This window comes from Olea europaea, chromosome 11 (assembly GCF_002742605.1).
Source record: "Olea europaea var. sylvestris chromosome 11, O_europaea_v1, whole genome shotgun sequence".
Taxonomy (NCBI): domain Eukaryota; kingdom Viridiplantae; phylum Streptophyta; class Magnoliopsida; order Lamiales; family Oleaceae; genus Olea; species Olea europaea.
Window position 1 is genome coordinate 23,724,995 of NC_036247.1, and position 14,171 is coordinate 23,739,165.

The 14,171-nt window shown below is 37.0% G+C and overlaps 1 protein-coding gene and 1 pseudogene across 1 annotated transcript; both read right to left on the reverse strand.

Annotated features, from left to right (window-relative positions):
* Positions 1 to 1,286: 1,286 nt before the first annotated feature.
* On the reverse strand, positions 1,287 to 8,829 carry LOC111404608 (annotated as a pseudogene).
* A 2,542-nt stretch (positions 8,830 to 11,371) lies between these two features.
* LOC111403817 (pectinesterase/pectinesterase inhibitor PPE8B-like) lies at positions 11,372 to 13,914 on the reverse strand. Its single transcript, XM_023032441.1, has 2 exons — positions 13,251 to 13,914; positions 11,372 to 12,287 (listed from the first exon to the last, which is right to left on the reverse strand). The coding sequence occupies exons 1-2, from the start codon at positions 13,897 to 13,899 to the stop codon at positions 11,590 to 11,592; spliced, it is 1,347 nt and encodes a 448-aa protein (XP_022888209.1). The 5' UTR covers positions 13,900 to 13,914; the 3' UTR covers positions 11,372 to 11,589.
* Positions 13,915 to 14,171: the final 257 nt, after the last annotated feature.

A 14,171-nucleotide genomic window follows, 5' to 3' on the forward strand; every position in this document is an offset into this window, starting at 1 on the left:
AAGAATTTAGGGACTTCCAAGTATCTAGTTAGGCATCTCAACAAGTAATTCAACATAACAATCCTTTACAACAACACATTCCTTAACCTTTCAATTCCCAACAACAATCCACTCTCTTTTTTTTTTCTTTTTTTTTTTCAATTTTTTTTTCAAAATTTTTTTCTTTTTTTTTCTTTTCTTGCCCTTTTTTTTTTTTTTTTTTGCATCACCCGAGCACTTATCGTCTCTTATCACTTTCCTCGTTACTTTTCTTCTCAAATGGACATTTAACACCTACTATACACTTGGAAGCATAAATGTGGAAAAATGACTATTTATAGACTTTAATCCAGTGTAAGGAGGTATGGATAATTTAGGCACATGAAAAGAAATGGTTATGCATGTGTATTGGCTCAAAGTGGCTACTAGGGGATTATAATTATGGAAAAGAACTAGTCTGAAGGCTCAAATTCAATCCTAAATTGACTGTTATCATTTCTCAAGTACAAACCACCGTCTTTCCACATATCGTGTAATATCGTTCTCAGAAGAAGTTTCCAATTCACACAATCAATGAACACTTATTACATTTTTAATATGTGATAACTCTCAATCCTCACCAATTCTCTCTAAAGAAGGCTCTAGCAGGAGATTCCTCTAGCTACATGTGTTAAACCACTATCTTACCACAAGGCTTATGTGCACAAAGTGAAATATAGCAAGTGTCCTGATATCCAGATTCTCATAAACACAACCAACTCCTAGTGGCATATTTTGTCACTCAAGCACATAGGTATAGACATGCAGCAACTCAGAAGTCCAAGCAAAAATGTAAACTTTTTCACAATTCCAATGTGATAACTCTCAATCCTCACCAATTCTCTCTAAAGAAGGCTCTAGCAGGAGATTCCTCTCGCTACATGTGTTAAACCACTATCTTACCACAAGGCTTGTTGGCATAAAGTGAAATATAGCAAGTGTCCTGATATCCAGATTCTCATAAACACAACCAACTCCTAGTGGCATATTTTGTCACTCAAGCACATAGGCATAGACATGCAGCAACTCAGAAGTCCAGGCAAAAATGTAAAATTTTTCACAATTCCATGATCACACAATTTATCATGCAATGCAATTCACAAACAAAATGTATCCTCCCCCCAACTAAAAGTTACATTGTCCTCAATGCATAAACATGTCTCCAAAAATAAAGAAGGGGAAAGGTATCACCTGAGTGCTGCAGGATATTAACTTAAGTTCGAAGGATGAGAAGCCTGAAAGAACTCAATGGATGGATAATGCGAGTAAAAAATAAACCAAAAAAAAAATGAATGCAAATCATACTAAAAAGAAAAATCTAAAACTAATATATAGAAAAATAAAGTGAAGGATGAACCTGAGTGAAACTAAGGGTGGTAAACAGGGTCTGCAAGGGGAATTTCTTCCACTGCAGGCACCGATTGCCCAAAAGCTATTTTGAGACGCTGTCCATTCACTTTGAACACTCTACCATCATTAGGATCCTCAATTTCAACCGCTTCATTTTCAAAGACTCGTAATACCACAAAGGGACCAGTCCACCTAGAACGAAGTTTTCCAGGATGCTTGTGGAGTCTAGAATCATACAGGTATACTTTTTAATTTGGTTCAAAAGTTTTTCTCAAAATGTTTTTATCATGAAAAGCTTTCATTTTTTCCTTGTAGATTCTAGAACTCTCATAGGCCTCATTTCTCAACTCCTCTAACTCAGCCAATTGAAATTTCCTAAGCTTACCTCCCTCCTCTAGGTCGAAATTAAAATGTTTAATAGCCCAATATGATCGGTATTCAAGCTCCACAGGTAAATGGCAAGGCTTTCCAAAAATAAGTCTATATGGTGACATGCCTAGGGAAGTCTTAAAAGCAATACGGTAAGCCCAAAGTGCATCACTTAATCTTAAAGACCAATCTTTACGATTAGGATTCACCGTTTTTTCCAAAATTTGTTTAATTTCCCTATTAGCCAATTCTACCTGTCCACTAGTTTGGGGGTGGTAAGCAGTAGAGATTTTATGAATAACTCCATATTTTTTCATTAGTGCTTCGAATGAATGGTTGCAAAAGTGTGTGCCTCTGTCACTAATAATGACACGTGGTGTACCAAATCTAGACAAGACATTTTCTTTGAGGAATTTAATAACCGTTTTATTGTCATTAGCTCTACAAGCGACCGCCTCTACCCATTTAGAAACATAATCCACCGCCACAATAATGTATAGATAACCAAAAGAAGGTGGAAAGGGGCCCATAAAGTCAATCTCCCAACAATCAAACACTTCTATCACTAAAATGGGGTTTAAAGGCATCATATTACATCGAGACACGGCACCTAATTTTTGGCATCTTTCACAGGTTCTACAATAGGTATTAGTGTCTTTGAACAAGGTAGGCCAATAAAAACCACATTGTAGAATTTTTGCAGCAGTCTTTTTTATAGAGAAGTGGCCACCACATGCTTGAGTATGATAGAAACTAAGTATGCTAGGTATTTCTTCATTGGGGACACAACGTCTTAAGATTTGGTCGGGGCAGTACTTAAACAAACATGGGTCATCCCAATAAAAATTACGTACATGAACCAAAAACTTCCTCTTATCCTTTGTATTCCACTCCTTTGGGATTTCACCTGCAGTCAAGTAGTTCACAATGTGACCAAACCATGGTAAAGAAGAGATAGAAAATAAATTTTCATCTGGGAATTCATCACTTATTGGCAAGGTGTTTGTAGTGTCTTCAAAGGTTAGCCTTGATAAGTGGTCTGCTACGACATTCTCCACTCCTTTCTTGTCCTTGATGGTGATGTCAAATTCCAGCAAAAGCAATATCCACCGTATTAATCGCGCCTTAGTGTCCTTCTTTGCAAGAATGTATTTAAAGGCTGCATGATCTGTGAAAATTGTAATGGGAGAACCTATTAAATAGGATCTAAACTTGTCGAGTGCAAAGACCACAGCTAGTAGCTCTTTTTCAGTTGTGGAATAGTTTATCTGAGCACTGTTAAGAGTTCTACTAGCGTAGTAAATGACAAAAGGCTTACCCTCTCTTCGTTGTCCCAGTACAGCACCTACCACATAATCACTAGTATCACACATAATTTCAAACGGTAGGGACCAATCAGGTGGTTGCATGATCGGTGCAGAAGTGAGCTTGTTAATCAGTGTTTTAAATGCCTCTTGGCATTCTGGGGTCCATTCAAAATTGGCTTCTTTACTTAGAAGGTTACACAAGGGTCTGGATATGAATGAAAAGTTCTGTATAAACCTCCTATAAAAACTTACGTGACCTAGAAATTATCTTATGTCTTTGACGGTTTTAGGTGTAGGCAATTTGGAGATCAGTTCAATTTTTGATTTGTCGACCTCTATTCCTTTAGAAGAAATTACATGTCCTAAGACAATTCCTGAAGGTACCATAAAATGACATTTCTCCCAATTCAAAACTAATCCTTTTTCCACACACCGGGTCAAGACTCTCTTCAAGTTAAATAGACATGCATCAAACGAGACTCCAAACACTGTCAAGTCATCCATGAAAACTTCCATGCACTCATTTATCATGTCAGTAAATATGCTTATCATGTATCTTTGGAATGTGGCAGGGGCGTTACAAAGTCCAAATGGCATCCTACGAAATGCATAAGTACCAAATGGACAAGTAAATGTGGTCTTCTCTTGGTCTTCTAAGGCTATTTCAATTTGATAATAACCAGAGTAGCCATCCAGAAAACAGTAAAAAGGATGGCCAGCCACACGCTCCAGGATTTGGTCTAAAAAGGGGAGGGGAAAGTGGTCCTTATGGGTGGCAGCATTCAACTTCCTATAATCAATGCACATGCGCCATCCAGTCACTGTTTTTGTTGGGACCATTTCATCTACTTCATTTTTTACCACTGTGACACCAGACTTTTTAGGGACTACCTGTGTAGGACTAACCCATTTACTATCTGCAATAGGATAAATGATACCTACATCTAACAATTTCAGCACTTCATTTTTCACAACATCTTTCATTGTCGGGTTTAGCCTATGTTGTGGGTCTCTTTTAGGGGTGGCTCCTTCTTCTAAATGAATCCTATGTGAGCAAATTAGAGGACTAATACCCTTAATGTCAGCTATGGTCCAACCTAATGCAGATTTGTGTTCATTCAGAATATTTAAAAGTTGCTCACATTGTAATGCATCCAATTCTGAAGAAATAATTACAGGAAAAGTATCACCTAGTCCAAGGAATTCATGTTTCAATCCTGGGGGTAGCGGTTTCAAAGCTGGTTTGGGGCTTTCAATGTTTGATGGTTGCTAGCCGCCCATCCTTTCTGGCAATTCTTCAAATTTGGGTTGCCATGGTGATGTCCCATAGTCCTGAAATTTTGCAAAAATAGCACAAATGTTAGCATATTCTTCATCATTAACACTTGCTGGAATTGCAGAATTCAAAAGAAAAAGATTTAAGGGGTCAGAATTTGTAGTCTCAAGTGCCTCCTCCTGAGTGAGTGCCTCAATCATATGTGTGTGGTGGCACTCATCACTTTCCATTGGTTGCGTAGCAATGTGAAAAATGTTGACTTCTAGAGTCATATTCCCAAAAGACAATTTCATTAGACCATTCCTGCAATTTATAAGGGCGTTAGCTGTGGCGAGGAAAGGTCTACCAAGAATAATAGAAATTTTAGAATCAACATTAACATTAACCTTCACATCCAAGACTAAGAAATCAACGGGGTAGTAGAATTTATCAATTTGAACCAACACATCTTCAACTACTCCCCTAGGTCTTATAGTGGATCTATCAGCTAGTTGTAAAACCACAGAAGTGGGTTTAATTTCACCAAGACCTAATAGTAAGTATATGGAATGGGGCATGAGATTAACACTGGCTCCCAGATCAAGGAGAGCTTGTGCAAACTCATGGTTCCCGATGACACAGGAAACAGTTGGACAGCCAGGGTCCTTATATTTCGGTGGGATCCTTTGTTCAATTACAGCACTCACTTGTTCGTTCAAGAACGCAGTCTTCTTGACAATGTGTTTCCTCTTCACAGTGCACAAGTCCTTAAGGACTTTCGCATATGTAGGAACTTGTGAAATTACATGCAAGAGTGGAAGATTAATTTTTACTTGCGTAAGGTGTTCTAGGATCTCATTGTGTTGATTGACTGATTTTGGGCTAAGCTTAAGGGCTTGTGGAAAAGGTACCCTTGATGGATTTCCTACTGCCTCATCACTAGGGCTACTTTCTTCAGACTCACTAGACTCCTTTTCATTTTCCCTAGGTTTTGAAATTGGTTCTATAACCTTCCCAGATCAGGTGGTGATGGCATTTGCTTCTTTAATAGTTACTCTCTCCTGAATCTGAGGTTTGAGCCATATGCTGTCCCTTAGGATTAGGTTGAGCTTGTGCTGAAAATTTCCCACGTTCCCCCACAGTCAAGGCATTGGTCAATTTAGACACATGATTTTTTATCTCCTTATTTTCCTCCACTACCTAGTTAATCATAGTCTCAAACTTCTGATTGGTCTTGCCTTATGCCTCTATGAATGCATGTAAGGTATCTTCTAAAGAGTTCCTAGAGGGTGTGGGTTGATATGATGGTGTACTGTAAGCTCTATTTGATTGGGTAGTTTGTTGGTTTTCAGATTTCCAACTAAGATTGGGATGATTGCGCCACCCTGGGTTATAGGATTCGGAGAAAGGAGAATAGGGCTTCCTATATGTGCCTAAGGCATTACAATGTTCCTCATAAACCCCTCTCATCTCAATTAAAGTGGTGCACTCCTGGCTAGGTGATCTACTCCACCGCACACAAAACAAGGTCCCATAGATTCAACACGCGAAATAGTTTGTGCAGGTTTAGAGCCTTTAGCACGCAAGGTCTCAAATTCCTTAGTAAGGGCTTCCACTTTGGCCTTAAGACTATCTTCTTCCCTAAGTTGATAGATACCTGTACTAGTGGGGTTTTCTGGGGGTCGTGACCTATTGGTACTATCAGTAAGGCTAGATCCTATCCAAGTATGAGCTTTCTCAGCAAGATCGTCTAGATACTCTATGGCCTCATCCGGATCCTTTTGCAGAAAATCACCGTTACACATCATCTCTACGAATTGACGTTCCCTAGGTGTTAATCCCTCATAAAAGTAACTAACTATACGCCAGCTCTCATAACCATGGTGAGGACAAAGGGCTTGTAGTTCTTTAAATCTCTCCCAGGCCTGATATAGGGTCTCACTATCCTTTTGGGTAAAAGATGAGATTTGCTTCTTAAGGGCGCTAGTCTTATGGTGGGGAAAGTATTTATTAAAAAATGCTTGCGTCATTTCAGCCCATGTACCAATTGAACTTGGTCTCAACGAATATAGCCAGGTTTTTGCTCTCTCTTTAAGTGAAAACGGGAAAAATTTTAACCTAGCTGCATCCGTTGTACCATGTTGATTGTGGAAGGTTGCAACTACCTCCTCAAATTCCCTAATATGCACGTATGGGTTTTCACTGTGAAGTCCATGAAAAGTGGGAAGAAGTTGAATCATTCCCGGTTTTAGTTCCATCCGTAGCATATTGGGTGGAAACATTATGCATGATGGTGTGGATGTACGTGTGGGGTGCAAATAATCATGCAAAGTCCTATAAGGCGCATCGTCGTGTTCACTATCAGACATAGTGTTATGTGTTGAGGTGTTCGTGGCAATTGATGTAGTAGCAAAATAAGGGTTATATTGAGATTCAAACACTGGATAAGGTGCTCCAGTAGAGCTCCCCTGATTGCCTCGATCCCTGCTCATCAAACACACAAAAAAAAACAAAGAAAATGTGAAAACAAAATAAAAATAACTCTAAAAAAAATTAAATCAAATAAAAGTGAAGGAAAGGGAACGATGTCACCCTTTTTCGGTCGATCCCTTGATTACTTGTACCGTCTCCCCGGCAACGGCGCCAAAATTTGATTACGCCCAAAGAATAACGCGGTGATTGTAGTACAGCTTTGGGGTGTCGTATCCACAGGGAGATGGAAAAATTCTCAAAAGATCAAACAAACTAGGGTTTTCGTAATTAAATGTGGGAATGATTTGTCACTTAAAATAAAAATTAATTATCAATATGCGAATTAGTGAAGCGTCAGAGTTCCCCCATTGGATTGGATCAATCAACATCAATAATTCATGTATTTTTACTCAATTAGAGGTTTTCTTCCCAACTCTCTAATTGGAAGATTTAACAATGAAGTCCAATTTTATTCCAATTATGTTTCTAGAATCTAAATTTTCTATAACTCATTCGCACATTTTTATTGGAACAAGATCAAAAATCGACCATATACGTCAGGCATAAGGCAGTAATCAATCCGCCAATAAAGTGATATTAAGATTAAAATTCAACAATTATTTCAATCATTCGATAGAAAGAGCATGGCTAGATCTATGAAGGATTTGATAAAAGTTAAAATAATCTCAACAATAAGTAATTTAAATTGAAACTCAACAAATAGTTTAATTTAACAATGGAAAAAGCATGATTGAATCCATGAGAAATTTATTAAAAGTTAAACAAATTTCAATACTAATCATAACGAGAAAATCCAAATCTAGAAATTATTAAGCAAAGAGAGTTCGAATTACATGAAATTATGATGTGAAATCTCCAAATCCAATTAGTTCCTTCGTTGCTTCACCGAGGTCCTTAGTTTTCCATGGAGTTTCTTGAGCACCAAGATGAAAGAAATAGGTCTGGAGGCGTCTCCCTTCGTTTTGGGTGGTTTTGGGCATTTATATCCCGTGAAAATTAGGTTACCATAAGAGATTCAATCGTATAAGGAAATTGAGATTCGGCCGCTAAAAAAACACTATGTGACCGCATGGTTATTGTCATTGCGGTCGCATGGTTATGCACTTTCAGCCTCTTCAATTCTCGGTATAGGTGTGTGCGACCGCATAGTAGAAAGGCATGCGGCCGCATGGTTCAGCCAGACAGCTTTTAGTATTTTAATCATAACTTTCTTTCCCGATGTCCAATTGAGGTGATTCAAGTTGCATTGGATAGCTAACTCAAAGGGCCACAATTTTTATTCAGAAGTCATCTCCCAATTCGATCATCTTCCATGTCAAAAATAGGTCCCAACATGAGACTAAAAACTGGTGTGTTGGTTTTCGATTGGAAATTGATGTATTGATCAAACTTTGATGTTATTTCATCCCTTTGACTTCGTTCCTCATCCACTTGACCTCTAACACTTTCCAATCTTCATCATAATCTTGGACACAAGTTTGGATCATTTGCACTTTAGTCCTCGAACTTTCGTTCTCTTCTAATTTGGTCATTTTTCACTTGTTTCTTCCGAATTTCATCTTTTTCACCAAAATGCAACCTAAACCAAAATATAAGAGTAATGCGTGCATTTTGGCATAATATAATCACATGAATGCAATAGTTAAGAGGGGAAAATATGATATTTTACACTCTTATCAAGTAGTTATCTCCATATAATATTCAATGACATATCTTTTCTTCTTGCCTCGCCTACCATTGCTTTGTTTTAATTTCGAAGACTTGGGATGAATCTTCCGCATTGGAGTACATTTCTCAAACAACGTCCCATATGTCCTCGCTTGCCATGAAAAGATAAATTTTAACAATTGACAACTTCATCGAGTTGACAAGCCATGACAACACCATGAAATTTTTAGATTTCCATTTTTTGTTGAAGTGTTGCATCCACGGGTGCTTCACATCACCAATAAGGCACCCAATTTTTCCTTTCCCGTCTCCCACTAACTTAATAGATTGAGCCCACTCTCTATAATTTCTACCATTGAGCTTCTCCATCGTAAATTGAAAGGAGGAATTATCAATTCCAATTGACTTCATGTGGGGATGGTTTCAGTCTCACTGATTCTTGTTTCTGAAGAGGCTGTGTTTTACTATTGGTTGTGTTTTCCGCCACCGATGGTCGGGTTTGAATTTACCTGAGCTCTAATACCATATAGACACAATGAGAAAATATTTTATTTTCAATTGATTGATGGTTCCTACAACTCTACACCATGATATATTATACATTACAATAGTGAAGAAAAAGAAAATAATATTCTACCTCAAGAAAGAAAAGATATTTCCTAACTCTAATTATACATAACACCAATATTACAAAAATCCTATAATTGATTCAGGGATTTCTACAAGTGTTCTTGCACATTCGCTCTAAGCACACATGTCGCATACTAACAGGTAATCTGCTTGAAGATATATTTTGCCAGCAAGGAAAGGAAGGTAAGTCGAATCCCACTTGAACAAGCTCAACCTTAAAAGAGAGTTGGCGAAGAACCGTTGAACGCTTCAACTCGGAAACCATTTTCTTGTATCGAAAACTAGGAAGACGAATAGTTCATTCTAGAATTATTTGCTCCCTGGTGTTTACTATCCGCAAATTTTCCTGCTTAATCTTTTTTGTGTTCTCTAAGAAATTAATGCTAAAGGGACGATGATCCCTCTTTGTTGGTTCTCAAAGGCTTATTTTGAAATAGTGATCTTTATATATTATTTTCGTATGTTACTTTGCTTTTTACCAAGTCTTGATGGCTCACCCAGCTTCGCTTGGTGAATGTTCCTCTTAATATTATTAAACTTTTACTTGGTTCACCTACTAGGCTCGTTGTGTCTTTGTGAAAAGACGTGAAGATAAGTGAGCATCAACTTCAAGTGAGATGACTTGTTCGAAGCATACACCAATTGTTATTTTAGGCAAGTGGCTCCTTTTGCCATCACTGGAGGCTTATGTGGCTATCAGTGAAGCATTGATTGCAACGCATTTAAAAAAGGATTTTGCTGTTTGTACCAAAAAAAAAAAAAGGTAATGTTATTCGTAGTGAAGACTGTCAGCAGTCGTCCTATGTGGCATACACTTGACAATTTGGTATTTGATACATAGATATGGTAGTTATTTTTTGAATTATACATCAAATGAAAAACTACCAAATATAAGCCACATAGGGCAACTGTCGGTAGTTTTCACTGCAAATAACATTATTCAAAAAAAAGGGGTGGTCAAAAGAAGTGGCCAAAATGATGTTGAGGGAAAAGATTAGATAAAAAAGCTGATTGTGGTTTAAACTGACAATGATAGAATGCAATGTGATATTTAGATAAGGCACTGTGTAAGTCTTAATATACATATAGCATTGTCCTTTAAAAAAAATTTGAAAAATCGGTATACTTTTATTTTCAGTTAAAATAAATAAAATGAAAAATGAAAAAAAAAATAAAAATAAAAACCAAAGAGAAGAAACCAAAGGGAAGAAAAACAAGAAAACAGAAGTTCATGTCCTTGCCGACCCCGACACCCTATGCCCACACCAAACCGACCAACTCTCTACACCCAATCCCCTAACTCCACATTAGGCTTTCTTCTAAGAAAAACATGTTATTTCTGTTTAGTCACTATACTGGTCAGAGAATTTTGTAATTTGTCTTGATCACCCTATTTCTATTGTTTCAATTTCATAAGTCCCTTTTTCCCCTTTTTTGTTCGACAAAATGTATTGTGCATGTAAAACTCGCTTTCACTTTTTATGAATAGAAATCTTTACTCAGAATTTTTCTTCCATCTCAAACAATAATATATATCAATCGATGGCATGTGAATTTGATAATATTTCTTTCGTGTTTATGTTCAATTCATTCAAGAACGAAGTGCGAGTATATGTTTTATTTATATATTTTAACTAAAAATGTTTATACAATTGACTTTTAAATAGTCAATTTGTCTTTCCCTATTGAGGACTAATAATAATAAAAATGTGACAAGTTAAAACAAATTTGCAAAAAGAGAAAAAGTTACAATCCGCTTAATAGATTAGGGATCAATGGTGCAATTTTTCATTTATTTCATAATTTAGCCTCTAATATTTTTCATTTGATTATAATTAAGCCCTTATTTGGTGTGGAATAAAATTTAGATTTTAATCTAAATTAAAGTCAACAATTAATTTCAACTACATATGTTATAGGATCTATAATTTTTCGACCACAAATTCCATCAATTTTTATCAAAATATATTAAAAATCGGATTTTAATCCATACTAAGTGCTAAAATCTTAGGTATGTCAAAGATCGAGCACTCTATGCACCACTAGTCAATATCGTTAATATCGTATTTTCTTCTGAACATGAAATAAAGATAAGATAATTCAAAATTGGCTTGATAAGAATAATGTAGGTTAGTGCAATTATTCCCTTCGCGTTAATGTAGCCATGCATAGAGTCAATAATTAAAGACTTATAATGAAATTAGACCATTACAAATTAAAGTACGATATTTTTTTTTAAAGGGCGTGACAAAACAATAAGGCTTAAATAAATAGTTTTCCATTTTTCATATTTGTGCATATCAATTAGAACTACAATGACATGTTTAATAGTTGAATTACAAGTCGATATGATTGAACAACCAATCAAAATCATAATAATAATTTTATTGAACAAAAATTACCACTCCAAATTCATATTCATCAATGACATGACAAAATTAAATTTATTCTTGTTAATTACATACAAAAGTTCAATCCAAGAGACCAAAAATTGGCATCTCAAATTTCCAGGCCTCCAGTGTACTTGACTCCGGTTGATGGTAGCCATGTATTTCCCCCTATGAACTGAGACACTGTGAAAGTAGTTGCTTGAGTTGAATCATTAATTGTATGGTAACCGGGCCATTTCACTCGACTTGCCAAGCCAGCTCCGGGACCGGAATTCATGTATTCACCATAATATAAAGTATCGAATGCGAAAGTCTCATTCCATTCGAGCCATCCTTCGGGCCTAATGGCATTGCTAATGTACGATTTCATGATTACAGTGCGCGAATATTGCTTCCACGGCCGGCCTAAGTAGGTATGTGTGGAGTTCAACGATGCTAGCACTTCAGGCTCAACCGATATGTTGCAAAAATGTAGAACAAAGCCCGTATTTTCAGTGGACTCCTTGCGACCTTGAGCAGTTATCGTGTTTTTTTGATTTGGAAGGCCTTTTCGTGCTAGAATTTGACAATTTTGAAAGACAGCGGCACCATCACCAAACATAAAATCAACCGTTCCAGTGATTTGACATTCTCTATAGAACTGACGCATTGAGTGTGCATATAATGTGTCTTGGTATCCCCTCATACCACAACGGTACATCACAGAGAGGTCGGAGTCTGATAGAAACGCCACTGCTTGGTGCTTTTCGGGCCCGGCCGTGTTTTCAAATGTTATGTCTCGTGCTATAAAGCCTTTTCCTTTAACAGCTGCATTTTATACGTAGAACACACACCATTTATGTCACATCAGTACATTTTACTACGCTATTCAATCAAGTCCATGTGTACATTTATACATACCTTCACTTTATAAAGAAGAATAATTCTTAGTGTACGTTATGGACACCATAATGGTGTCCATAATGCACACATGGTGCCCCCCCTATTGGAGGGGTGCCGGGTGGGCCAGGCGCCCCTCCAATAGGGAGGCGTCATGTGTGCATTATGGACACCATTATGGTGTCCATAATGTATACCAAACATGGCCCAAGCTATAAAGAATAGTCGTGTGCTTTTTATGTATCTAAATAGTCTAGACGTAACCAAACATTAAAGTGCTTGTTTGTGCCCCATTATTTGTGAGTAATATATTATGAAATAGTGATTTATGTTAAAATGTGTGGTAAAAAGGGAAGGAAAAGTTTTTTATTTACGTGTAATATTATTTTAATAAAAAATATATGGTTGAAATTGAGCACTGTGGTAGAATATGAAAAAATGATAGACAAACAAAGCATAAATTTTTTTTACAAGGTTGTCAAATCTTTAAAAAGACATAGAGCCCGATGGAACATGTTCATTAGCAAGAAATATGGGTCTAGGCATGTTATCAATAATGCTCGAGTATGGAAAATATTAGACCAAGGATAGTAGATTCCTGTCCCATTTGTACATTGTGCATTAAGCAAAATTTTTTTCTTACATTAATGTTTGGCAAATTGAATTTATTCAACTACAGCCAACAACACTTAATGCGTACATCCACATTATATGTAGCAATTTATATTGACTAAATCAAAGTACTATATTTGGGTCCCGGATATTGTATTCATAAGAATGTAACATTATACTTTTATGCATTTACCATTATACCCTAATAATGCAGTGGAAAAAATAAATAGTTGCATGGTTAATATAGGGAATTAAAATGAGATTAAAGACTGCTCTTACCAAATGTTGCAGTACGGTATGTTGTCCAGCCATCAACGTAATTTCGACTACCCGAAATGACCGTAACATTTACGCCATCTCCAACCATCATAATGTTCCATTTGTTCTTTGTAACATTTACGTTTTCTATGTACACACCTTTCTTGATGTATATGACATATCTTTGGGTGCTATGATCGGGTGCACTTGAAACCGCGTCCATGACGCTCGTGAAATTCCCGGTGCCATCTGCAGCCACCACCACATGTGGAGTCACATTGTAGGTGGCTTGGAGAAGTTTCCGATCACGCGATTTGAGCCAATATGGGAATTGGTCATTGGTTAAAAGCTTCCTACCACCCGACTGACCTCCATTGCCGCAAGAATGGGCACCTTTCGGTGGCGCGACATTAGGAGGTGGGCGTACCATGGAAAGCATGTCACGGACTAACGAGGTGATTTGGTCGAGCGTACCCGACACCAAACCTTTGAGAAAGCTGTTTGTGTCCTCAAAACCATCTAGACAAGTGTCTTGGTTAATCAGTGTCGCACTCAACCATGTATTCATGTCAGCACTCAAATTTCCAGTGCCATTCACCCTACCTGTAACAAAAGTAGATCCGCAATTAGTAATTTGACTAAAAAATTTAAGAAACACACCTAAAATCATGAAAGGTCACTTGCATCATAGTGCATTTATTGATCTTGCAGTAAGTGTCAAATGTAAAATGTCACATGCTACCACAATTTGTGACAGTGTGACACCTTATTCTAGGTTCCTTCTTTCGTTATCGAGGCTCGAAAAATCGTGCTATAGAGTCTGATAGTACGATCTGTGTAATATTTTTTGTCCGGTTTTTCACGGGAACATATTTTTTTTTCCTTCTTAAATTATTAAAGTAAATACTTTACCCACAAAATGATTGACCTTCAGCTACTTTT

Excerpts from the sequence above, each read along its gene's own strand:
- LOC111403817 (XM_023032441.1), bottom strand. The coding sequence starts at position 13,899 with ATGATTTTAGGTGTGTTTCTTAAATTTTTTAGTCAAATTACTAATTGC. Across the intron at positions 12,288-13,250 it reads ATACCGTACTGCAACATTTG|CTGTTAAAGGAAAAGGCTTT; the intron begins GTAAGAGCAGTC and ends TATAAAATGCAG.